This window comes from Coregonus clupeaformis, chromosome 8 (assembly GCF_020615455.1).
Source record: "Coregonus clupeaformis isolate EN_2021a chromosome 8, ASM2061545v1, whole genome shotgun sequence".
In the NCBI taxonomy this organism is placed as follows: domain Eukaryota; kingdom Metazoa; phylum Chordata; class Actinopteri; order Salmoniformes; family Salmonidae; genus Coregonus; species Coregonus clupeaformis.
This window is the reverse complement of record NC_059199.1, coordinates 42,992,601-43,017,224: the sequence shown is the minus strand read 5'-3', so window position 1 is coordinate 43,017,224 and position 24,624 is coordinate 42,992,601. Positions and strand designations below refer to the sequence as shown.

Genomic DNA, 24,624 nt, shown 5'->3' with positions numbered 1-24,624 from the left:
AATAACATCCTATAGAGTCTGTTGGAATAGGCAATATCACCTACAGTATATAGCTGTTCAAGATAAGACATGTATCATATATATTTCAGACTAGTGCAGAGAGCAGTGCTTGAATTGGGAAGAAGCTCACCGGAACCTCAAAATGTTCTACGGCTTGAGTTCCTGCACCTCTTAAAGAATATTAGCTCAAAAGTATTGTGGAGTTCCATCACCTAAATAAAAACTGTACTGGCACCCAAAATGAGTACTGGCACCTATTTCAGTCCAATTCAAACACTGGCAGAGAGCAACGTTCAAGTTCAATAAACGATATCAACAGAGGTGAGGTGAAAGGAGTCTAGCTAGCTGATGAATATTTCAACAGAGCGGCCCCATTTCCTCTGGCAAGACAAACAACAGTGAACATCAACACCTCTACATCTTAATCTCTAGCCTACAGCAAACCTCTAAGGTAACCTAGACTGGTCCCAGATCTACAGGTAACTGACATGAGGGACACAAAGTATATTGAAAGCAGGTGTTTCCACACAGCTGTTGTTCCTGTGTTAATTAATGCTTAGGGTCATGTATAAAAATGCTGGGCAGGCCAATATTTTGGCCATTATTTTTACTACCATGGCTATGCCTCCAAAGGATGACAATGCCCCCATCAATAGGGCACGAGTGGTCACTGAATGGTTTGATGAGCATGAAAACGATGTAAACCATATGCCATGGCCGTCTCAGCCACCAGATCTCAACCCAATACAATAATATGGGAGATTCTGGAGCGGCGCCTGAGACAGCTTTTTCCACCACCATCAACAAAACACCAAATGATGGAATTTATCTTGGAAAAATTGTGTTGCATCCCTCCAATAGAGTTCCAGACACTTGTAGAATCTATGCCAAGATGCATTGAAGCTGTTCTGGTTCGTGGTGGCCCAATTACATATTAAAACACTTTATGCTGGTGTTTCCTTCATTTTGGCAGTTACCTGCTAGAAAAGCTAAAAAGTGTGAAATCAATTCAATCTAAAAGGAATGTAATGATGGATTAACTGTAGGGGAAAGATATACTCTGGGAATTATCAAATTCTCCACATTCTATACTAACGGTCCTGCTGAATGCAGTGTTTACAGTTGGTAGGGAGCGAGGGGGTGTCAGCTGCACAGACATAGAGGAGCGCACAGCATTCAGTCGAATACAGAGGTCAAGGGGGTCAAGTATATTTACACTCTTGCTAGAAGTTGCACTTCCAGGAACCAAGTTATTCTACTCCCAGTCCATTCAAGGGATGCTAAAATATCTGACCTGTGCTGTGACCCTGTATCAGTGGTTAGGTAACTTCTAGGGTACGTATTACAAAGATTATGTAATGAAGGGGTTTCTGCAGCCTAGAAGGGGATTGGACAAGATTCAGTGTGATGTAGGGTCAAGGTTTATAATAGCTAATGTACCTGCTCTGTAGTAGATGTAGTGAGGGGTGTTATAACATTATTGTACCAGCTGTAGTGAGGGGTGTTATAACATTACTGTAGCAGCTGTAGTGAGGGGTGTTATAACATTACTGTACCTGCTCTGTAGCAGCTGTAGTGAGGGGTGTTATAACATTACTGTACCAGCTGTAGTGAGGGGTGTTATAACATTACTGTACCTGCTCTGTAGCAGCTGTAGTGAGGGGTGTTATAACATTACTGTACCAGCTGTAGTGAGGGGTGTTATAACGTTACTGTACCAGCTGTAGTGAGGGGTGTTATAACGTTACTGTACCAGCTGTAGTGAGGGGTGTTATAACATTACTGTACCAGCTGTAGTGAGGGGTGTTATAACATTACTGTACCAGCTCTGTAGCAGCTGTAGTGAGGGGTGTTATAACATTACTGTAGCAGCTGTAGTGAGGGGTGTTATAACATTACTGTAGCAGCTGTAGTGAGGGGTGTTATAACATTACTGTACCAGCTGTAGTGAGGGGTGTTATAACATTACTGTACCAGCTGTAGTGAGGGGTGTTATAACATTACTGTACCAGCTGTAGTGAGGGGTGTTATAACATTACTGTACCAGCTCTGTAGTGAGGGGTGTTATAACATTACTGTACCAGCTGTAGTGAGGGGTGTTATAACATTACTGTACCAGCTGTAGTGAGAGGTGTTATAACATTACTGTACCAGCTCTGTAGCAGCTGTAGTGAGGGGTGTTATAACATTACTGTACCAGCTGTAGTGAGGGGTGTTATAACATTACTGTACCAGCTGTAGTGAGGGGTGTTATAACGTTACTGTACCAGCTGTAGTGAGGGGTGTTATAACATTACTGTACCAGCTGTAGTGAGGGGTGTTATAACATTACTGTAGCAGCTGTAGTGAGGGGTGTTATAACATTACTGTACCAGCTGTAGTGAGGGGTGTTATAACATTACTGTAGCAGCTGTAGTGAGGGGTGTTATAACATTACTGTACCAGCTGTAGTGAGGGGTGTTATAACATTACTGTAGCAGCTGTAGTGAGGGGTGTTATAACATTACTGTACCAGCTGTAGTGAGGGGTGTTATAACATTACTGTACCTGCTGTAGTGAGGGGTGTTATAACATTACTGTACCAGCTGTAGTGAGGGGTGTTATAACATTGCTGTACCAGCTGTAGTGAGGGGTGTTATAACATTACTGTAGCAGCTGTAGTGAGGGGTGTTATAACATTACTGTACCTGCTGTAGTGAGGGGTGTTATAACATTACTGTAGCAGCTGTAGTGAGGGGTGTTATAACATTACTGTACCTGCTGTAGTGAGGGGTGTTATAACATTACTGTACCAGCTGTAGTGAGGGGTGTTATAACATTACTGTACCAGCTGTAGTGAGGGGTGTTATAACATTACTGTACCTGCTGTAGTGAGGGGTGTTATAACATTACTGTACCAGCTGTAGTGAGGGGTGTTATAACATTACTGTACCAGCTGTAGTGAGGGGTGTTATAACATTACTGTACCAGCTGTAGTGAGGGGTGTTATAACATTACTGTACCAGCTCTGTAGTGAGGGGTGTTATAACATTACTGTACCAGCTGTAGTGAGGGGTGTTATAACATTACTGTACCAGCTCTGTAGCAGCTGTAGTGAGGGGTGTTATAACATTACTGTACCAGCTCTGTAGCAGCTGTAGTGAGGGGTGTTATAACATTACTGTACCTGCTCTGTAGCAGCTGTAGTGAGGGGTGTTATAACATTACTGTACCAGCTCTGTAGCAGCTGTAGTGAGGGGTGTTATAACATTACTGTACCAGCTCTGTAGCAGCTGTAGTGAGGGGGTGCTGAGAAGCTTGTCAGGGAGGAAGTCAATCTCCTTCATGATGTTGGCCAGCCGGACAGGAAGCTCCTGACGCAGGAACACAAAGGACGTCTTCTCACAGGCATTGGCCGAGCCTGCAGTCACATGACACACACAGGACACATCTGGGTTGTATTCATTGTGGGTACACCATAGCAAAACATTATCAAATGGAAAACAAGCGTTGGTTTCTCATTGGACCAGTTCAGGTAGTCCCTCCCTGTTTCAGTCCCAGGGATAGGCTACTAACTGAAAATCACAAGAAAGGAGGTCATACAGTACATGCACTGTTGTGTAAATGTTTAAGACAATGTGAAGACCTTGAACTGGTTTGTTCTGGCAGCAGTATTATGTCATGTTTTCACCCGAGAACATGGGTCAAGTGCTATCTAAGAGTAAAGGATGAACCGGGTATTTATTTCCCCTTGCTGTATTCCAAACCATCCCAGTGAAGTATCCTATCATTAGGGATTTGATACAATATCGAAGTCTGTACATTTTTAACTACTGTATTGCAGTCATTCTCTAATTTCAGGCGTCAGGACAGGAGAAGGGAAATACAATGGGAATCACAGTCTGGTTAGGTAGCTACATCCATATACAGCAGTAACATGATAAGGAAGAATAGAGCTGAAAGTATGTTTGTCAAAGCTTCAGCAGAGAGTTCCTCTGTGATCAGGGAGCACATACCGTACAGTATACTGGTCAGTGACAGCGGTCAATGCACCACAACAAACATTCTAGCTACTTTGATAATGCAACAAGTGGTACTTGTTGTGCTATGGATTCAGAATTAACGTGGACAGTATTATTGTTTAGCCGTGTTATTATGACAGGACAGGGATGAAAACTTACCAAAGTCTATGAATTGCTTCATTGACAGCGGCGATGGTGAGAACTTGGAAAACCTATCCACTAGTGCTTGTTTAGGTATGGAGCTGTTCCTTAGCAAAAATTGCGTGAACTTCATGGTTGCAACAAATTCAAATTGAAGTCCCGAGACAGTCGGATTGTTGTGTCAGGCCACGATGCCCTTTCTTGTCATCAGCAGCAAGCGCCAGTCTCGCAGACGTTGAAGAAGCTTGCTTGCTAGCTAGCTTGCTAGCCACCAAGGCCAAGGGCAATATCAATGCGTTAAATTGACATATTCAAAACCATTGTCAATGAAACACAATACATTTCCCGAACAGTGCCCAATGTCTTTGCATCTCATAAACGTTCATCAAGCTACCTACAAAATTTCAGAATTCACGAATGCTCCTCCCAAGACCGACCTCTGTGTTGTTGATGAAGTTTGGATTTGATTGGCATTAGCTTTGACCAATGAAAGATCACTACGCTAGTTTTGGGGCGGGATTTGATCTGTTTTGATCTTAAATAATTGCCCCAACGCATCTCAAGAAAGAAATAAGCATGTGCAAACAGAAAAACCCATCAAATCCAAATTACGTATTAATTATTATATCATATACCGGTATATGAAACAAGTTTTTGAGGCAAATAAATATAAATCTGACAGCCCCGGCCGTGTCCCCGTACCCTTCTCTAAATGGCCTGTAGATGACGACATTGTAACAGCTAATTCAAAGCGGCACATTGCACTGATACCATTTTTTTTGGCAAAAGAAGGTGGGATTTCCTCCTCCTCCTGATATTCTGAAGGAGGAATGCTGCATCATGCACCTGTTTTATCTTTTATTTAGGTCATCTAGCGCGAATATGCTTGATTTTAGCTACTGACAGTAATATCATCTGAACTGAAACGACCTCTTTTTACCATACATCCGAGGTTTGTTGGTTAAATATCATTAGAGAAATAATGTGGTGATTTGCCGGGGGTGTAGCAGCCGCGTGAAACAGCATCTTTCTTTGCAAGTGACACATTATCATCATCGTCATCCATAGGGAAAGAAAGATCAGGTATGACAAGTCTTTACGAGGCAATATAATTATTTATTACATACATTTGTAGCATGTGTGTCATTTGTGGTCGTCTATTTGCTATTTTGCTGGGTGTTTCTGTATGGCTTTGGATCGTGGGAAGAAGAGGCGCATTGAAAAATGACGTAATTGCTAATACCCAATGTATCCTTACCTATATGTGTGTTAAAGGGGAAAACATAATTTTCTCCACTCCGAAGGGGTACAGTAGTTGCATCTTATGCATTGCCAATTGCTACCTACTGCGTCTGTTCATTTGAATTGTATTGTTTTGTGTGTCAAGTATTTCAATAAAGTGTTTATTTTATCCTCCACTTTTGTTCATTACCTATTTTATTCGGCTGTATTCCCTCCTGTCTGCTCAGCCCAGCATTGTCTCACAATGGAGAGACATTGGCCTTCCTCAATGATGCTATTTACATCACACAACTGTACTACAATAAATACATTGCATGTACTTGGGCGTGTTTCAGATCCAAACCTGGCCGTTTTGGGAGTATCAACTTAATGCAATGCCTTGCTTATGGTGTCATTGTCCTTTTACTATAATTCAATATTCAGATTTTGTATTGTTACCAAATTAGCCAACCCTTGCCCTTGCATTGGTGGTGCCTTCAAGTGAAGTATGATTATTTAGTATTGACCCTACCACAATACATTGACCGGGAGATGCAGGTAGATGATGGACTTATTTATCCCCTGAATTGTTAGGGAATATGGATCATGTTACAGGCCAAACAGAAAGAAACGGAAGACCCAGGGCCACACCCAGGGCAGTTCTCTAGTGCAGAAGGTACATTGCATCCTTGTGTGACATTCCTTCTTTCCAAGCTCAATAGGAAACAATGGCGGACAAAAGTGACATAAAAGCCGAGCTAGAGCGCAAAAAGCAGCGCCTAGCTCAGATCAGGGAGGAGAAGAAGAGGAAGGAGGAGGAAAGGAAAAAGAAAGAGGTAAGGTGGGAAGAAAGTGAGTAGACCCACTCTTTAAAGCTCATCCCTGTCTGTCCATAGTGAAGCTGAGCCATAGACCTCATCATGCTAATATCCTATTGCGAACTAATGTACTACATTTGTGTGTGTGTGTGTGTGTGTGTGTGTGTGTATATATACCTGCTTTTTCCATGACATAGACTGACCAGGTGAAAGCTATGATCCCTTATTGATGTCACTTGTTAAATCCACTTCAATCAGTGTAGATGAAGGGGAGGAGACAGGTTAAAGAAAGGATTTTTAAGCCTTGAGACAATTAAGACATGGATTGTGTATGTGTGCCATTCAGAGGGTGAATGGGCAAGACAATAGATTTAAGTGCCTTTGAACGGGGAATGGTAGTAGGTGCCAGGCGCACCGGTTTGTGTCAAGATCTGCAACGCTGCTGGGTTTTTCATGCTCAACAGTTTCTCGTTTGTATCAAGAATGGTCCACAACTCAAAGGACATCCAGCCAACTTGACACAAATGTGGGAAGCATTGGCGTCAACATGGGCCAGCATCCCTGTGGAACGCCCCGACGAATTGAGGCTGTTCTGAGGGCAAAAAGGGCGTGTGTAACTCAATATTAGGAAGGTGTTCCTAATGTTTGGTATACTCAGTGTGTGTGTGTGTGTGTGTGTGTGTATGTGTGTGTGTGTACAGACAGAGACGCAGCAGAAGGCTGAAGCTGCCCCAGTGGACTCCGACTTGGACCGGAAGCGCAGAGAGACTGAGGCCCTCCTACAGAGCATTGGCATCTCCCCAGAACCCCCACTAGGTACACAGACACACACACTGCACAACACAACTAAAATTAGTTAGGGATGAGCTCCTCAAACAAAGTTACAGTTAGTGTTTCTGTGAGGCAGAAACCATAGAAATAAGAATGAATAGAAAGGGTGTCTCCATTCAAGTCAATGATGGCATAATGGGTAGACTGGCAGCCATTTTGAGTGTACCCATGCCAGGAAGTAAAATCAAGAAATGTACCCTTCAATCTGTGCTGTGATTTGTTCAGTCAACTCAACTGAAATTACAAAAAATCCATTCCATTGCATGAGCCACATCAGTTAGCATCATTTGAATTAACATTCTACATTACCATGGCAATCCAGCATCAGTTGATACAGTATAACATTCCAAAATACAGTGGAAATGTTTGCATCACAATACCAGGCAGCCATTCGGAGTGACCCATGAGTTTACCAGTCAATTGCCAGGGTTAGAGCTTCCAAGTCCGTTCTAGTCATTCTTATTTCTATGGCAGAAACCATCATCATATATATGGTGAGCTGTAATGGAACAAACATATGTTCTGTTCTTCCTTTTATCTATATACAGTATATGTGCTTGCTACTGTTGCATGCGACAAGAGTTGAATTTGCCGTTTTACTTTTACACATCTGTAATATCCAGTGTTCTTGTGTGTTTTTTTTTTTACACATGATCATTACTTGTTTCTCAAGTTCACTTTTCTATTTCCTCACAATGTCTAAAATAAATTGAAATATTTTAGAATTCACATGTGAGAAAATCTTAAAATGTCATACCATTAATTTAATTTCTGTGAAAGTTCGTCCTCCATGATGTTATGCACATGCTCTCAATTTTTATTTCTAACAATTTCATACCTTTTCCATTTCATCTTATCTTTCCTATGTTTTTTATTTGATTTATTTCCTCATGTGTGGTGCTATCTTGAATCTAAAGGGGTTCTTCGGCTGGCCCCATAACATAACCCTTTGAAGAACCTTTTTTGGTTCCAGGTAGAACTCTTTCCACAGAGGGTTCTACATGGAACCCAAAAGGGTTCTACCTGGAACCAAAAAGGTTTATCCTATGGGGACAGCCGAATAACCCTTTTGGAATCCTTTTTTCTAAGAGTGTAGTATTTTATGAGCACTTTATCTATGCCCAGGTGTTTCCTCAAGCCCATGATATTGATGTGGAGTTGTTGTATGCAAATATATGTGGAGAACATCCACATTTTCACATTGAAATGATGGGCTTAACAACAGTTGAAAACATACTGTTTCTCACTACCCTCATAATGTAAGTTTAAAAAGGTATTTGTCAGTGTTCTCTAGTGGTACAATATTGTAACAACACCTTGATCGCAACATGACCTTTTGGTTGTTGTACAACAGTGGCTTTTGTCAATGAAACCTTCCAATTGTCACGATCGTCGGGAACAGAGGACCACAGGGGAGGGACCGGGTGGGCACTCCGCCTTGGCGGCGGATCCGGCTCTGGGCATGATCCCCACTCCCTCTCTAACCCCCCACAGTACCCCTGGTCCGGTCTGGCCCTGCTGGCTGGAGCTGGACTGAACACTGGTGGAGCGGATTGCTCTAGCTCCGACGTGGAGCAGCTGACCGGTACCGGACCAGGCACCGGTGGAACAGGCACGGGCTGTGCCGGACTGACGACGCACACCACTGGCTTGGTGTGGGGAGCAGGAACAGGCCGAGCCGGGCTGACGAAGCGCACCACTGACTTGGTGCGGAGAGCAGGAATGGACCGGGCCGGGCTGGCGACGCGCACCACTGACTTGGTGCGGGGAGCAGGAACAGGCCGGGCCGGGCTGGCGACGCGCACCATAGGCTTGGTGCGGGGAGCAGGAACAGGCCGGGCCGGGCTGGCGACGCGCACCATAGGCTTGGTGCGGGGAGCAGGAACAGGCCGGACCGGGCTGGCGACGCGCACCATAGGCTTGGTGCGGGGAACAGGAACAGGCCGGACCGGGCTGGCGACGCGCACCACAGGCTCGATGCGGGGAGCAGGAACAGGCCGGACCGGGTTGGCGACACGCACCACCGGCTCGATGCGAGGAACAGGAACAGGCCGGACCGTACTGGGGACACACACCACTGGCCCTACGCGGGGATCAGGAACGGGCCGGACCGGACTGGTAACACACCCCAGTACCTCTCGCCGTGCCTCTACACTTTCCTTCCCCTTTGTGACCAGTGGCCCCCGTAACCTGGCAGCCTCCTCTGCCAACCCGCTAGACCGCTCTATCGCGGCCTCCTGCTGCCCCGTCGTCCACGGCGTGAGCCCCCCCCTAAACATTTTCTGGGCTTGTCTCTCCCCCGTGGACCAGGCCTCCATGGTTCTCGCCCACCTTTCGCCCTTCTGCTTCCAAGTCAAGCCCCTCTCTTCCTCACACGGCTTGACCCAGTTGAGGAGGCGAAGGAGATCCGCTAGAGATCTCCCTGGCGATGGCTCCTGGACACGCTGCTTGGTCCAGTCTTGGTGGGATCTTCTGTCACGATCGTCGGGAACAGAGGACCAAGGCGCAGCGTTGAATGCAAACATACTTATTTATTTAATAATTCACGAACAAAACAACAAACGATAACGTGACGTCCGCGGTCTAACACAAACCACACTGGAACAAGATCCCACAACACTGTGGGAAAACAGCCTGTCTAAATATGGTTCCCAATCAGAGACAACCAGCAACAGCTGACACTCGTTGCCTCTGATTGAGAACCACTCTGGCCAACGTAGAAATACAACCACTAGAACGGACACAACGAGCACAAAACATAAAGAACACTCACACCCTGGCTCAATATACCAGCGTCCCCAGAGCCAGGGCGTGACACCAATGACCAATGAAAGCCATGATTGCTTTGACTTGAATCGTAAATGAGGAATCCACTTGACTTTCTGTCCCCTTTGTGTTTTCATTTAATCATTATTTTTTATCACTCATTTGCTTTCAACCATTTCACCCTGTTTTTCCTTTCGGCCACCCACTGTCTCTCTGGCATTGCTTGGGTTGACCAGTCCATCCGCTGCAGCCTTTAATGTTGGATACGTGTTATTTTCATTATTTAGTCCCGAACCCCATGTCCCCATCCAAATCAGTGAGCCGACACAGCACCCCCAGTGAGACGGGAAGTCAGGACTCAGCCGATGGGGCCGCAGCCGGCAGGTAGGCAGCCATCTTGTTTATATGACTATTATTATACTTTATTATAACATATGGTTGAGTTAGAGTTACTGACCCAGATGAGGGCCAGGGCAAGAGTAACTGGAATATTGCTGAGATTATAATATAATGATTATGATGCTTATCATCCAATACATCAAGGGTGTTCTCTGAAAGATTATCATTGACTGTTTAGATTCAGTAGTATTACATTTGTTTTTGTTTTCAATGCGACTTTGAGATTCTTGTTTGTAATGAAAAGCGCTATATAAAATAAATATATTATTACTGTAGTATTACTGTAGTATTCCTGTAGTATTCTAGTGGCCCTTTGGCTGTGTCCCCTGGCTTAAAGGAATGCAAAATGCATCATATGATGCATCAAGGCAAGTCTTTGCTCTACTGAAAGTTATTTATCTTGACTGCTGACATTCACCATTTTGGGGGATTTTATTAACAGTGGACTAATGGTCAATATCTTTTTAGAGTAATATTCCTTTAATGACCTGGGGGTTGTAGTTAAGTGACCAAACACTATGAGCAGACAGTTTATCTATGCTCCTAGCTCACTCACATATCTCTCTTTGTCTCTTTGTATGGGATCTGCAGGTATAGGTAAGGACCAATGTCAGTGAGGGTTGTTGTTGGATGTTGTGTCTTGTAGCTGTGTGTTTTGATACAGTCTGTCACTGTCATTTATCTCATTCTATTATGACATAAGCACAACTCGCAAGAGAACATTTAATCTCTAAACTGTGTGATGAGAATATTATTCAGACTCAGATTTGACTTGCATATCAAACTCTCCCAAGTTACTTTCGTTTTCTGGTATTTTAAGCCCCAATCCTAATTTTTTGGGAAAGATAGTAATTTAAATGGTTAACTTTTCAGAGAGCATCCTTGGTGAGCCACAAAATGTCTTCCAAGTCCTGTACATGCTAGAATGCTCTGTAGATATCAACTTGATGCACATGATTCAACTCTCACTTCTCTGAAGATGCAGCCTCCTAATCAGAAGTCACACAGTGACATAGGGATTGATCTGGTCCATCTGTCTGCACCCTTAGCCTGCAGACAGGTCTATAATTAAGAGCATATAATGTACTGTCAGTTTGCCTTGCAGCACAGAAAGTGAGCCCAATGTGACATGTCATGCTAGCTCAGGACCTGTCTCTGCTTTCCTCCGGAAGCCCAGGATATGTTCACAGGCGTCATGCTGTGGCACTGCTGCAACCCATGTGTCATACATGCTTATGTGTCATCATAGCTCACGTTCATCTCATTCTCACACACCAAACCAGCACTGATGACTAATGCAACTGTGCTATCCAGTCCAATTGTGTGGACTGAATCAGATATCTGACACTGAGAAGGACCCCCAGAACCGCAATAGAGTACAATCCCCCTCAAGAATGGAACTCTATTCTCTGTTTGCTAAGCAGACTTCCATTACAGAGGTGAATAGTGTGTGACAGAGGATGCTGGTGGGTTAAACTATAGGAGGACAGGCTTATTGTAATGGCTGGAATGGATGGAATAAATGGAACGGTATCAACCACATCCAACATATGGAAACCTACAATGAGCCTATCCTTCTATATGTCCACCTAACAGCCTCCTCTGGTGTGTGAGGCTGCTGTCCCCATCAGGCATGGTGTGTTGGTCATCGTGACGGTGTCCCATGTTGAGTGTGTCCATTTATGACTGTGTCCCCTCTCAGGTCAGGGTTGTCTGGCGTTAGTAAGCATCAGTCACAAGCTCAGAGTGACAGGTAAGTATTTTCTACTCAGAGCAAGGAATGCTCAAGCCCAAGCTTTTCGCCCACAGACAGGACACACAAACAGAGAAACAGACATACAGACATACAGACACAGTGATACAGATAGACAGTGAATGTTATGGCAGGTGTGTTTCTGTCAGGCATAAAAAGCTACAAAGAGTTGTTTGTTCCCTCTTGGGTGACTGCTGCCTGACACCTGCTGTTTCCCTAAGCGCCGGCTTGAAAGATTTCCACTCACATGGTTCAATAGATGTCATTTCTCTGTGACGGGACTGACAATACAGTCTTTTAGGGTGGCATCCCAGTTAAGACAGTCGGGGCGAGTGACGCGGTTGACGCTTTACCACGCTCTACTAGCATTGTGCATCTGTTAAAGTGGTAATGGGCATGTTCACCATTCCTAAAAGGTATCATTGAGAAGTTTTGCGGGTAAAAAATGCTAGCTACCCTGTCACAATTCACTTTGGGAGATGACTTTAGAGAAAGCTCCAGTTTGTTTATAAGCCACCCTGAATGATTGTCCCACAAACAAAAGCAAGCACAGCTTTATCACTAAGCATATACTGTATAAACAAAATATATTCTTAATACATGACATATTGGTGTTATATACAGTACCAGTCAAAAGTTTGGACACACCTACTCATTCAAAGGTTTTTCTTTATTTTAACTATTTTCTACATTGTAGAATAATAGTGAAGACATCAAAACTATGAAATAACACATATGGAATCATGTAGTAACCAAAAAGTGTAAAACAAATCAAAATGTATTTTATATTTGAGATTCTTCAAATAGCCACCCTTTACCTTGAAGACAGCTTTGCACACTCTTGGCATTCTCTCAAACAGATTCATGAGGTAGTCACCTGGAATGCATTTCAATTAACAGGTGTGCCTTGTTAAAAGTTAATTTGTGGAATTTCCTTCCTTCTTAATGCGTTTGAGCCAATCAGTTGTGTTGTGAAAAGGTAGGGGGGGTATACAAAAGATAGCCCTATTTGGTAAAAGACCAAGTCCATATTATGGCAAGAACAGCTCAAATAATCAAAGAGAAATGACAGTCCATCATTACTTTAAGACATAAAGGTCAGTCAATACGGAAAATGTGAAGAACTATGAAAGTTTCTTCAAGTGCAGTCGCAAAAACCATCAAGCGCTATGATGAAACTGGCTCTCATGAGGACCGCCACAGGAAAGGAAGACCCAGAGTTACCTCTGCTGCAGAGGACAAGTTCATTAGAGTTACCAGCCTCAGAAATTGCAGCCCAAATAAGTGCTTCACAGAGTTCAACATCAACTGTTCAGAGGAGACTGCGTGAATCAGGTCTTCATGGTTGAATTGCTGCAAAGAAACTACTACTAAAGGACACCAATAAGAAGAAGAGACTCGCTTGGGCCAAGAAACACGAGCAATGGACATTAGACTGGTGGAAATCTGTCCTTTGGTCTGGAGTCCAAATTGGAGATTTTTGGTTCCAACCGCTGTGTCTTTGTGAGGCGCAGTGTAGGTAAACGGATGATCTTCGCATGTGTAGTTCCCACGTGAAGCATGGAGGAGGAGGTGTGATGGTGCTTTGCTGGTGACATTGTCTGTGATTTATGTAGAATTCAAGGCACACTTAACCAGCATGGTTACCACATCAATCTGCAGTGATATGCCATCCCATCTGGTTTGGGCTTAGTGGGACGATCATTTGTTATTCAACAGGACAATGACCCAACACACCTCCAGGCTGTGTAAGGGCTATTTTACCAAGAAAGAGAGTGATGGAGTGCTGCATCAGATGACCTGGCCTCCACAATCCCCCGACCTCAACCCAATTGAGATGGTTTGGGATGAGTTGGACCGCAGAGTGAAGGAAAAGCAGCCAGCAAGTGCTCAGCGTATGTGGGAAGTCCTTAAAAGACTGTTGGAAAAGCATTCCAGGTGAAGCTGGTTGATATAATGCCAAGAGTGTGCAAAGCTGTCATCAAGACAAAGGGTGGCTACTTTGAAGAATCTCAAATATATCATATATTTTGATTTGTTTAACACTTGTTTGGTTACTACATGATTCCATATGTGTTATTTCATAGTTTTGATGTCTTCACTATTATTCTACAATGTAGAAAATAGTTAAAATAAAGAAAAACCCTTGAATGAGTAGATGTGTCCAAACTTCTGACTGGTACTGTATGTCATAAAACTGCTTTCATATGCTGAATGTGATTGTGTACATGTATTGTGACTTGTGTAGACTGTATGTGAAGATGCATACATTGTGTGCTGGTTCAATGTCCTGTATTGTTGGCACAAACTGGCATATATGAAAGATGGAAATACAAAATATCTGTTTGTAAAGCTATATATATGAAAGATTGAAGTACAACATATCTGTTTGTAAAACTATATATATGAAATATGGAAATACAACATATCTGTTTGTAAAGCTATATAAATGAAAGATGGAAGTACAACATATCTGTTTGTAAAACTATATATATGAAAGATGGAAGTACGACATATCTGTTTGTAAAGCTATATATACACTACTGGTCAGAAGTTTTAGATCACCTACTCATTTAAGGTTTTTCTTTATTTTTACTATTTTCTACATTGTAGAATAATAGTGAAGACATCAAAACTATGAAATAACGCATATGGAATCATCTAGTAACCAAAAAAGTGTTAAACAAATCCAAATATATTTTATATTTGAGATTCTTCAAATAGCCACCCTTTGCCTTGATGACAGCTCTGCACACTCTTGAGATTTTTGGTTCCATCCTCCGTGTCTTTGTGAGACACGGTGTGGGTGAAAGGATGATCAAACAGATACAGCATATCTGTTTGTAAAGCTTCTGCGCTTATGTCGCATTATGTTGGGGGATAATTTTATATTTGTCCATCCATTTGGATTTTGAAGAACAGATAATACATATTTCTATAAGACATATTGCCTTATACATTTTTGGTCATCAAGTTGTTATTTACATAGTTATTAAACCATTTTCATATTACCATGACATTTTATACAAATGTTGTACATTGTACATTGTCCCACCATAATTTAATCTTCATCAAATATATCTTCTGATATTTTGCCAAGAATCTATAACAGGAGATAGATAGATACATGTTAAAACCTAAACATGTTCCCTATTGAAATAACCAACTGTCATGTCCCCAATAATTGATTGTGTTTGTCCTGTGTGTCTCAATGCCCTTGTATGTGTATTTTTGTCTAAAGTTATTCTGTTACGTGTGTGTGTGTGTGTGTGTGTGTGTGTGTGTGTGTGTGTGCATGCGTGTGCATGCATGTGTGAAGGTGTGGTTTGTGTCAATTCTGTTTCAATTCAGACAATCAAGGAATTAATTTAAATTCCAAATCAAGAATGGAAAAATCCCCATTGAAAAGAGGATTTGGAATCTCAAGTAATCTCCTGATTCAACAGAATTGAAATTAACTGAAATGTATCCCAACCCAGCTCAGAATGTGTTTATCTGAGGTGGCTCACCTCCTAACATGGCATGTGTTCTCCCTCCCTCCCTTGCGCCCCCTGCTGCCCACCCGAGGACCCTGCAGTGGGACACTGACCCCTCTGTTCTGCAGCTGCAGGATGACTCCGAGCTAGGGTACTTACTGGTTCCTCTCCTCTCTTTCCGTATTTTTTCCTTCTCTCTATCCTTGCTCCTCTTGGGGTGGTGTGTGGTTCAATCAGAGAAGGGCTGTCTGAACACCAGGGGTGTATTCAGAGATGTGAAACAAGCATAACATTTCAAATAGAAATACCATGAATAGAGCTGAATGTCAGATTGGCATGGCTGTTCTATGCAATATATTTCTATCTGAATGTTCCACAACATTATGCCCTACTGAATTAAGCCCTGATGAGGTACTGCAGACACAAAGGACTGAATCGCCATATTAAATGTTTCAGTGTTTTGTGCTTGAATGTACCAGTGTGTGTGTGTGTGTGTGTGTGTGTGTGTGTGTGTGTGTACTGTTGTTTGTGTGTGTGTGTGTGTGTTGGTCAGCAGTGCTGAAGTGTGTAGCATGATGTACTACAGTACCCATAATGCTATGTGACCCACTACTTCCTGTCTCTCTCCATCCAGGCGCAGGATGCATAGACTGGGGGCGTCTAAGATCACACAGGTGGACTTCCTACCCAGAGAGGTGGTGTCGTACTGCAAAGAGACTCAGACGCCCATCACTGGCACTACCCATCTGTCTGAGGGTGAGTGTGTAAGGTGTGCGTGCGCGTGTGTGTATATGTGTGTGTATATGTGTGTGTGTGTGAGTATTTTATAATTGACATAACACAGCAATATCGATTGCTCCCTCTTTACAACATACCCTCTACAAAAAACAAAAAAAAACAACACACACTCTACAGTTGTGAAAACGGAGAAGTCCACATTGATCTGATTGCCATTACTTGTCAGATGGGCTGTGGGCCTTACTGCCTGGTTTGATCCACAGTCTGTAAACCTGTCGTGATTTAAATCCATTTGACCGACACAGCCCTCAATTTCCTGAGAGAGGGAAGGAGAGAGAATAAGAGAGAGCAGAGAGTGAAAGACAAAGAGAGAGAGAGCAGGACGAGGCTTTTAAAAAATGAGATGCCTGCCTGCTTGTCTCTACTCTAGCTGCCTGGAATCAGAGAGAACATACACCGCATTGACTCCCAGCTCTAAGTAGATGCAGACTGACTGTCTGGGGGTAATACAAGATGGCTGCCGCTGTCAGAGGATCACCTGGAATGGTGGCTGTATCTGTCTCTAACTGTGTCTCTGTCTCATCCGACTGAATTGGAACTGAGACACTACATTTGGATTCTGTTTAGTCTAGATTTGGTTTGAAATAAAATGTTTTTGAATATTTAATGCATTTAATGTGAAATTGGTATACAGTTGAAGTCAGAAATGTACATACACTTAGGTTGGAGTCATTAAAACTTGTTTTTCAACCATTCCACAAATTTCTTGTTAACAAACTATAGTTTTGGCAAATCGTTTAGGACATCGACTTTGTGCATGACACAAGTAATGTTTTCCAACAATTGTTTACAGACTTATAATTCACTGTATCACAATTCCAGTGGGTCAGAAGTTTACATACACTAAGTTGACTGTACCTTTAAACAGCTTGGAAAATTCCAGAAAATGATGTCATGACTTTAGAAGCTTCTGATAGGCTAATTGACATCATTTGAGGCAAATGGAGGTGTACCTCTGGATGTATTTCAAGGCCTACCTTCATGGGAAAATCAAAAGAAATCAGCCAAGACCTCAGAAAAAAATGTGTAGACCTCCACAAGTCTGGTTCATCCTTGGGAGCAATTTCCAAATGCCTGAAGGTACCACGTTCATCTGTACAAACAATAGTACACAAGTATAAACACCATGGGACCACGCAGCCGTCATACCGCTCAGGAAGGAGATGCATTCTGTCTCCTAGAGATGAACGTACTTTGGTGCGAAAAGTGCAAATCAATCCCAGAACAACAGCAAAGGACCTTGTGAAGATGCTGAAGGAAACAGGTACAAAAGTATCTATATCCACAGTCAAACGAGTCCTATATCGACATAACCTGAAAGGCTGCTCAGCAAGGAAGAAGCCACTGCTCCAAAACCGCCATAAAAAAGCCAGACTACGGTTTGCAACTGCACATGGAGACATGGAGAAATGTCCTCTGGTCTGATGAAACAAAAATAGAACTGTTTGGCCATAATGACCATCGTTATTTTTGGAGAAAAAAGGGTACCTTGCAAGCCGAAGAACACCATCCCAACCGTGAAGCATGGGGGTGGCAGCATCATGCTGTGGGGGTGCTTTGCTGCAGGAGGGACTGGTGCACTTCACAAAATAGATGGCATCATGAGGAAAGAAAATTATGTTGATATATTGAAGCAATGTCTCAAGACATCAGTCAGGAAGTTAAAGCTTGGTCGCAAATGGGTCTTCCAAATTTGATTTATTTATTTTATTTCACCTTTATTTAACTAGGTAAGCCAGTTGAGAACAAGTTCTCATTTACAACTGCGACCTGGCCAAGATAAAGCAAAGCAGTGCGATTAAAAACAACAACACAGAGTTACATATGGGGTAAACAAAACATAAAGTCAAAAATACAACAGAAAATATATATACAGTGTGTGCGAATGTAGTAAGTTATGGAGGTAAGGCAATAAATACGCCATAGTGCAAAATAGTTAAAATGTTGTATTAACACTGGAAAGATAGATGTGCAAAAGATGATGTGCAAATAGAGATACTGGGGTGCAAATTAGCAAAATAAATAACAATATGGGGATGAGGTAGTTTGGTGGGCTAATTTCAGAATGGCTGTGTACAGGTGCAGTGATCGGTAAGCTGCTCTGATAACTGATGCTTAAAGTTAGTGAGGGAGATAAGAGTCTCCAGCTTCAGAGATTTTTGCAGTTCGTTCCAGTCATTGGCAGCAGAGAACTGGAAGGAATGGCGGCCAAAAGAGGTGTTGGCTTTGGGGATTACCAGTGAGATATACCTGCTGGAGCGCAGACTACGGGTGGGTGTTGCTATGGTGACCAGTGATCTAAGATAAGACAGGGATTTGCCTAGCAGTGATTTATAGATGATCTGGAGCCAGTGGGTTTGGCGACGAATATGTAGTGAGGGCCAGCCAACAAGAGCGTACAGGTCACAGTGGTGGGTATTATATGGGGCTTTGGTGACAAAATGGATGGCACTGTGATAGACTACATCCAATTTGCTGAGTACAGTGTTGGAGGCTATTTTGTAAATGACATTGCCGAAGTCAAGGATCGGTAGGATAGTCAGTTTTACGAGGGCATGTTTGGCAGCATGAGTGAAGGAGGCTTTGTTGCGAAATAGGAAGCCGATTCTAGATCTATCTTTTGATTGGAGATGCTTAATGTGAGTCTGGAAGGAGAGTCTACAGTCTAAACAGACACCTAGGTATTTGTAGTTGTCCACATACTCTAGGTCAGACCCGCCGAGAGTAGTGATTCTAGTCGGGTGGGCGGGTGCAAGCAGCGTTCGGTTGAAGAGCATGCATTTAGTTTTACCAGTGTTTAAGAGCAGTTGGAGACTACGGAATGAGTGTTGTATGGCGTTGAAGCTCGTTTGGAGGTTTGTTAACATAGTGTCCAATGAAGGGCCAGATGTATACAAAATGGTGTTGTCCGCATAGAGGTGGATCCAAGCGTCACCAGCAGCAAGACCGACATAATTGATATACACAGAGAATAGAGTCGGCCCGAGAATTGAACCCTGTGGCACCCCCATAAAGACGGCTAGAGGTCCAGACAACAGGCCCTCCGATTTGACACATTGAACTCTATCTGAGAAGTAGTTGGTGAACCAGGCGAGGCAGTCATTAGAGAAACCAAGGCTATATAGTCTGCCAATAAGAATGCGGTGGTTGACAGAGTCGAAAGCCTTGGCCAGGTCGATGAAGACGGCTGCACAGTACTGTCTTTTTTTAAATAATATAATTTAGGACCTTGAGCGTGGCTGAGGTGCACCCATGACCAGCTCGGAAACCAGATTGCATAGCGGAGAAGGTATGGTGGGATTCGAAATGGTCGGTGATCTGTTTGTTAACTTGGCTTTCAAATACTTTCGAAAGGCAGGGCAGGATGGATATAGGTCTGTAACAGTTTGGATCTAGAGTGTCACCCCCTTTGAAGAGGGGGATGACCGCGGCAGCTTTCCAATCTCTGGGGATCTCAGACGTTACGAAAGAGAGGTTGAACAGGCTAGTAATAGGGGTTGCGACAATTTCGGCGGCTAATTTTAGAAAGAAAGGATCCAGATTGTCTAGCACAGCTGATTTGTAGGGGTCCAGATTTTGCAGCTCTTTCAGGACATCAGCTATCTACATTTGGGTGAAGGAGAAGCGGGGGGGGGGGGCATGGGCAAGTTGCAGCGGAGGGTGCAGAGCTGGTGGCCGGGGTAGCCAGGTGGAAAGCATGGCCAGCCGTAGCAAAATGCTTGTTGAAATTCTCGATTATTGTAGTTTTATCTGTGGTGACAGTGTTTCTTAGCCTCAGTGCAGTGGGCAGCTGGGAGGAGGTGCTCTTATTCTCCATGGACTTTACAGTGTCCCAAAACTTTTTGGAGTTAGTGCTACAGGATGCACATTTCTGTTTGAAAAAGCTAGCCTTTGCTTTCTTAACTGATTGTGTATATTGGTTCCTGACTTCCCTACAAAGTTGCATATCGATTTTTTGAATTAGAAGCTCAAACTGTTTGGGTACAGACCTGGATAGTACGATAGAGCTCTGCAGGCTATCTCTACAGTAGATTGCAACCCCACCCCCTTTGGCAGTTCTATCGAGACGGAAAATGTTGTAGTTGGGGATGGACATTTCTGAATTTTTGGTGGCCTTCCTAAGCCAGGATTCAGACACTGCTAGAACATCAGGGTTGGCGGAGTGTGCTAACGCAGTGAATAACTAAAACTTAGAGAGGAGGCTTCGGATGTTAACGTGCAAGAAGCCAAGGCTTTTACGGTTACAGAAGTCAACAAATGATAACGCCTGGGGAGTAGGAGTGATACTGGGGGCTACAGGGCCTGGGTTAACCTCTACATCACTAGAGGAACAGAGGAGGAGTAGAATAATGATACGGCTAAAGGCTTTAAGTACTGGTCTTCTAGTGCGCTGGGTACAGAGAAAAAAAGGGGCGGATTTCCGTGCATTGTAGAATAGATTCAGGGCATTATGTACAGACAAGGATATGGAAGGAAATAAGTACAGTGGAGGTAAACCTAAGCGTTGGGTAACGTTGAAAGAGATAGCATCACTGGAGGCACCGATTGAGTCGGTCTCCGCGTGTATGGGGGGTGGGACAAAAGAGCTATCTAAGACAGGTTGAGCCGGGCTGGGGGATCTACAGTGAAATAGTACAATAACAAATAACCGAAACAGCAATAAACAAGGCATATTGACATGGGAGAGAGGCATAAAGCAATCACAGGTGTTATTCGAGAGAGCTAAGACAACAGCTGGTAATGGCAACAAAGTTTGGGCTGAGGCTAAACATAAACAGGATGCGGTACCGTAAAAAGGAACAGTCCAGCAGGCATCAGCTGTATAGCTGAGTTATCATAAGGTCCGGTAAACAGCAATAGGAGAGTTCGGAGGTAGTTCCGAGGTTGCTATAGCACTGGCGAGCAAGAGGCCACGGCTAGCGTGTGCTAGCGGGCCGGGGCTAGCAGATCTTCGTGGTCGACGTCGTAACGGGAAGCCTGTTGTAAACACATCAGACGATTTCGTCGGCAGACCAGTCGTGTTGGATCGGCGGGGCTCCGTGTCAACACTAGGAGGTCCCGTCCGGTTGACAGAGAGGTAGATAGCCGGGAGATGGGCCTGGCTTTAGGCTAGCTCAAGACTGATTAGCCACAACAATGTCCATTTGGTTGCAGCTAGCTAGCTGCGATGATCCGGTGTTAAAGGTCCAGTGATTCAGTGATTCCGACAGAAAAAACGATATGTTTTGGGTCGATAACGCGCTGTGCAGACAGTGCAGACTGGCTGATAATAGTCCAGGCTAGAGGTAGTGCAGGCCACGGACAATGGTGAAAAAACGCTAACGGTGGCTAATAGCAAGTAGCTAGTTAGCTGGCTACTCCTGTCCGGTAGACAGAGAGGTAGATAGCCGGGATATGGGCCTGGCTCGAGGCTAGTTGACGGCTAACTGGTGCTTGCTTCGGGGGCAGTGGTGATCAGCCAAACAGCAACATCCATTCGGTTGCGGCTAGCTAGTTGCGATCCGGTGTTAATGTCCAGTGATTCAGTTATTCCGGCAGAAAAATCAGATGTTCTGGGTGAAAACCGCTAACGGTGGCTAATCGCAAGTAGTTAGTTAGCTAGCTAGCTAGTTTCAACTGGAGATTCTAGATAAAAGGTACGTCAATAATATAATCCGTTCCACATTGAGTGAGGCGGGTTGCAGGAAAGTATATTTTGTAAAAGGATGAAAAGTGTGATAGGGAAATATGTACGAAAAATACAAAACTGCCTATTTACACAGACACACAACAAACAACACGACCGCACTTCTACGCCATCTTGGATATGAAATGGACAATGACCCCAAGCATACTTCCAAAGTTGTGGCAAAATGGCTTAAGGACAACAAAGTCAAGGTCTTGGAGTGGCCATCACAAAGCCCTGACCTCAATCCTATAGAAAATGTGTGGGCAGAACTGAAAAGGCGTGTGCAAGCAAGGAGGCCTACAAACCTGACTCAGTTACACCAGCTCTGTCAGGAGGAATGGGCCAAAATTCACCCAACTTATTGTGGGAAGTTTGTGGAAGGCTACCCAAAACGTTTGACCCAAGTTAAACAATTTAAAGGCAATACTACCAAATACTAATTGAGTGTATGTAAACTTCTGACCACTGGGAATGTAATGAAATAAATAAAAGTTGGAAATAAATCATTCTCTCTACGATTATTCTGACATTGCACATTCTTAAAATAAAGTGGTGATCCTAACTGACCTAAGACAGGGAATTTTTACTAGGATAAAATGTCAGGAATTGTGAAAAACTGAGTTTAAATGTATTTGGCTAAGGTGTATGGAAACTTCCGACTTCAACTGTAGTTTAAATGTATTACATTTTGAGTTTGCATCCCAATATAAAATGTTATATACATCACAGAAGACTGAAATATAACAAAACAGTTTGACATAGAAACACCGGATTTTCACCGTTACATTTTTTTTAAATGTTGATTAATTATGAAATTATGAAAAATATTAATAACATTCCACCCGTGAGGCCAAAGAGGGTGCTTTTGGTCATTGGCTGTTGGAAAGGGCTACTTTGTTATAGATATAATTTTTCATCATTCTCAGCACAGTATTAATGTGGCTAGGCATTCAGGAAATTCTTGGCTTCCACGTAATTCCACATTCACAACTAAAGAAGTTGGCTTAGCTACTGCTTTGTGACCCGTTTCCCTTAGTGTATTCCAACTGCTACTTTACCGTTATTATTAACATGTGCTGGGATATAATACTAACCCAAATCATATTTAAAGCATCTCATTTGAGTGAGAGAGAGAGAGAGAGAGAGAGAGAGAGAGAGAGAGAGAGAGAGAGAGAGAGAGAGAGAGAGAGAGAGAGAGAGAGAGAGAGAGAGAGAGAGAGAGAGAGAGAGAGAGAGAGAGAGAGAGAGAGAGAGAGAGAGAGAGAGAGAGAGAGAGAGAGAGAGAGAGAGAGAGAGAGAGAGAGAGAGAGAGAGAGAGAGAGAGAGAGAGAGAGAGAGAGAGAGAGAGAGAGAGAGAGAGAGAGAGAGAGAGAGAGAGAGAGAGAGAGAGAGAGAGAGAGAGAGAGAGAGAGAGAGAGAGAGAGAGAGAGAGAGAGAGAGAGAGAGAGAGAGAGAGAGAGAGAGAGAGAGAGAGAGAGAGAGAGAGAGAGAGACTAGTATTTGCATAACACTGTGTGGTAGCTAGCCGTAATGTAAAGCATCGGTTCTATCCCACTATATTGCTCTGTTCTGGTCCTCCTTACCATCAAGCACTTGGGTCTGTACAGAAATGACAGTTACTGTAAGTCTAGTATTGTCTCACAAAATGGAACCTCATGCCATTCCCTGTATGGAATCTGAGAGTGTTGTTTTCTTCTCTCCTCCCTCCTTCCCCCCCCCTCCCACCATCTTCTCCTGGCTCCTTGATCCCTCTGTTGGCTCCAGCTGGTGGCCATGTGATCTCAGACTTCCTGTCATTATAATTGATGTGTTTTTATTCTTTCCACTTCCTTGAAGCCTGATCAGAATTAAAATGGCTGTTTGGAATTTCCTGTCAAAGGCGGGGTCATTTATTCAGCAAGTGCAACCGCTGACAACCCCTTTGATTGGCCGTTGCCCTTAGCGATGCGAGCTCCATGCAGTTTGTTTTCTTCGCCCCTCTCTTCTCCAACCCCCCCTGACCCCCCCCCACCCCTGGTCCAAGAACAGGTTTGAGAGAGGAGGAGGAGGTGTGTGTGTGTGTTTTATGTATACTGAACAAAAATATAAATGCAACAATTTCAAAGATTTTACTGAGTTACTGGTCATATAAGGAAATCAGTCAATTGAAATAAATTCATTAGGCCCTAATCTACTGATTTCACTTGACTGGGAATACAGATATGCATCTGTTGGTCACAGATACCTTATCATGCTGAAACATGAGTAATGGCGGCGGATGAATGGCACGACAATTCAAATTGCTATCGATAAAATGCAATTGTGTTTGTTGTCCGTAGCTTATGCCTACCATAACCCCACCGCCACCATGGGGCACTCTGTTCACAATGTTGACATCAGCACACGTGGTCTGCGGTTGTGAGGCCGGTTGGACGTACTGCCAAATTCTCTAAAATGATGTTGGAGGCGGCTTATGCTAGAGAAATGAACATTACTTTATCTGGCAACAGCTCTGGTGGACATTCCTGCAGTCAGCATGCCAACTGCATGCTCCCTCAAAACTTGAGACATCTGTGGCATTGTGTTGGGTGACAAAACTGCACATTTTAGAGTGGCCTTTTATTGTCTTCAGCACAAGGTGCGCCTGTGTAATGATCATGCTGTTTAATCAGCTTCTTGATATGTCACACCTGTCAGGTGGATGGATTATCTTGGCAAAGGAGAAATGCTCACTAACAGGGATGTAAAAAAAATTGTGCACAAAATTTGAGAG

At 43.5% G+C, this 24,624-nt stretch overlaps 2 protein-coding genes across 9 annotated transcripts in view; one reads left to right on the top strand and one right to left on the bottom strand.

Moving 5' to 3' along the window:
* LOC121572088 (pyruvate dehydrogenase (acetyl-transferring) kinase isozyme 2, mitochondrial-like) overlaps positions 1 to 4,586 on the bottom strand; it is a 33,000-nt gene extending 28,414 nt beyond the window's left edge. For both annotated transcript variants that reach the window (XM_041883988.2, XM_045222383.1), the window contains exons 1-2: positions 4,161 to 4,586; positions 3,259 to 3,400 (exon numbers count right to left, since the gene is read on the bottom strand). In XM_041883988.2, the coding sequence (XP_041739922.1) occupies positions 3,259 to 3,400; positions 4,161 to 4,275 (257 nt within the window). In that variant the 5' untranslated portion in view covers positions 4,276 to 4,586. The remainder of the gene's footprint in view (positions 1 to 3,258; positions 3,401 to 4,160) is intronic.
* A 337-nt stretch (positions 4,587 to 4,923) lies between these two features.
* LOC121572086 (cytoplasmic dynein 1 intermediate chain 1) overlaps positions 4,924 to 24,624 on the top strand; it is a 99,894-nt gene continuing 80,193 nt past the window's right edge. Inside the window, exons 1-8 of one of the 7 annotated variants that reach the window (XM_041883980.1) lie at positions 4,924 to 5,225; positions 6,086 to 6,199; positions 6,883 to 6,997; positions 10,015 to 10,162; positions 10,769 to 10,774; positions 11,880 to 11,930; positions 15,498 to 15,557; positions 16,041 to 16,162. In XM_041883980.1, coding sequence (XP_041739914.1) covers positions 6,092 to 6,199; positions 6,883 to 6,997; positions 10,015 to 10,162; positions 10,769 to 10,774; positions 11,880 to 11,930; positions 15,498 to 15,557; positions 16,041 to 16,162 — 610 coding nt within the window. In that variant the 5' untranslated portion in view covers positions 4,924 to 5,225; positions 6,086 to 6,091. Of the gene's footprint in view, positions 5,226 to 6,077; positions 6,200 to 6,882; positions 6,998 to 10,014; positions 10,163 to 10,768; positions 10,775 to 11,879; positions 11,931 to 15,497; positions 15,558 to 16,040; positions 16,163 to 24,624 lie in introns of all 7 variants that reach the window. The other 6 variants (XM_041883982.1, XM_041883979.1, XM_041883981.1 and 3 more) reach the window with 6 other exon arrangements.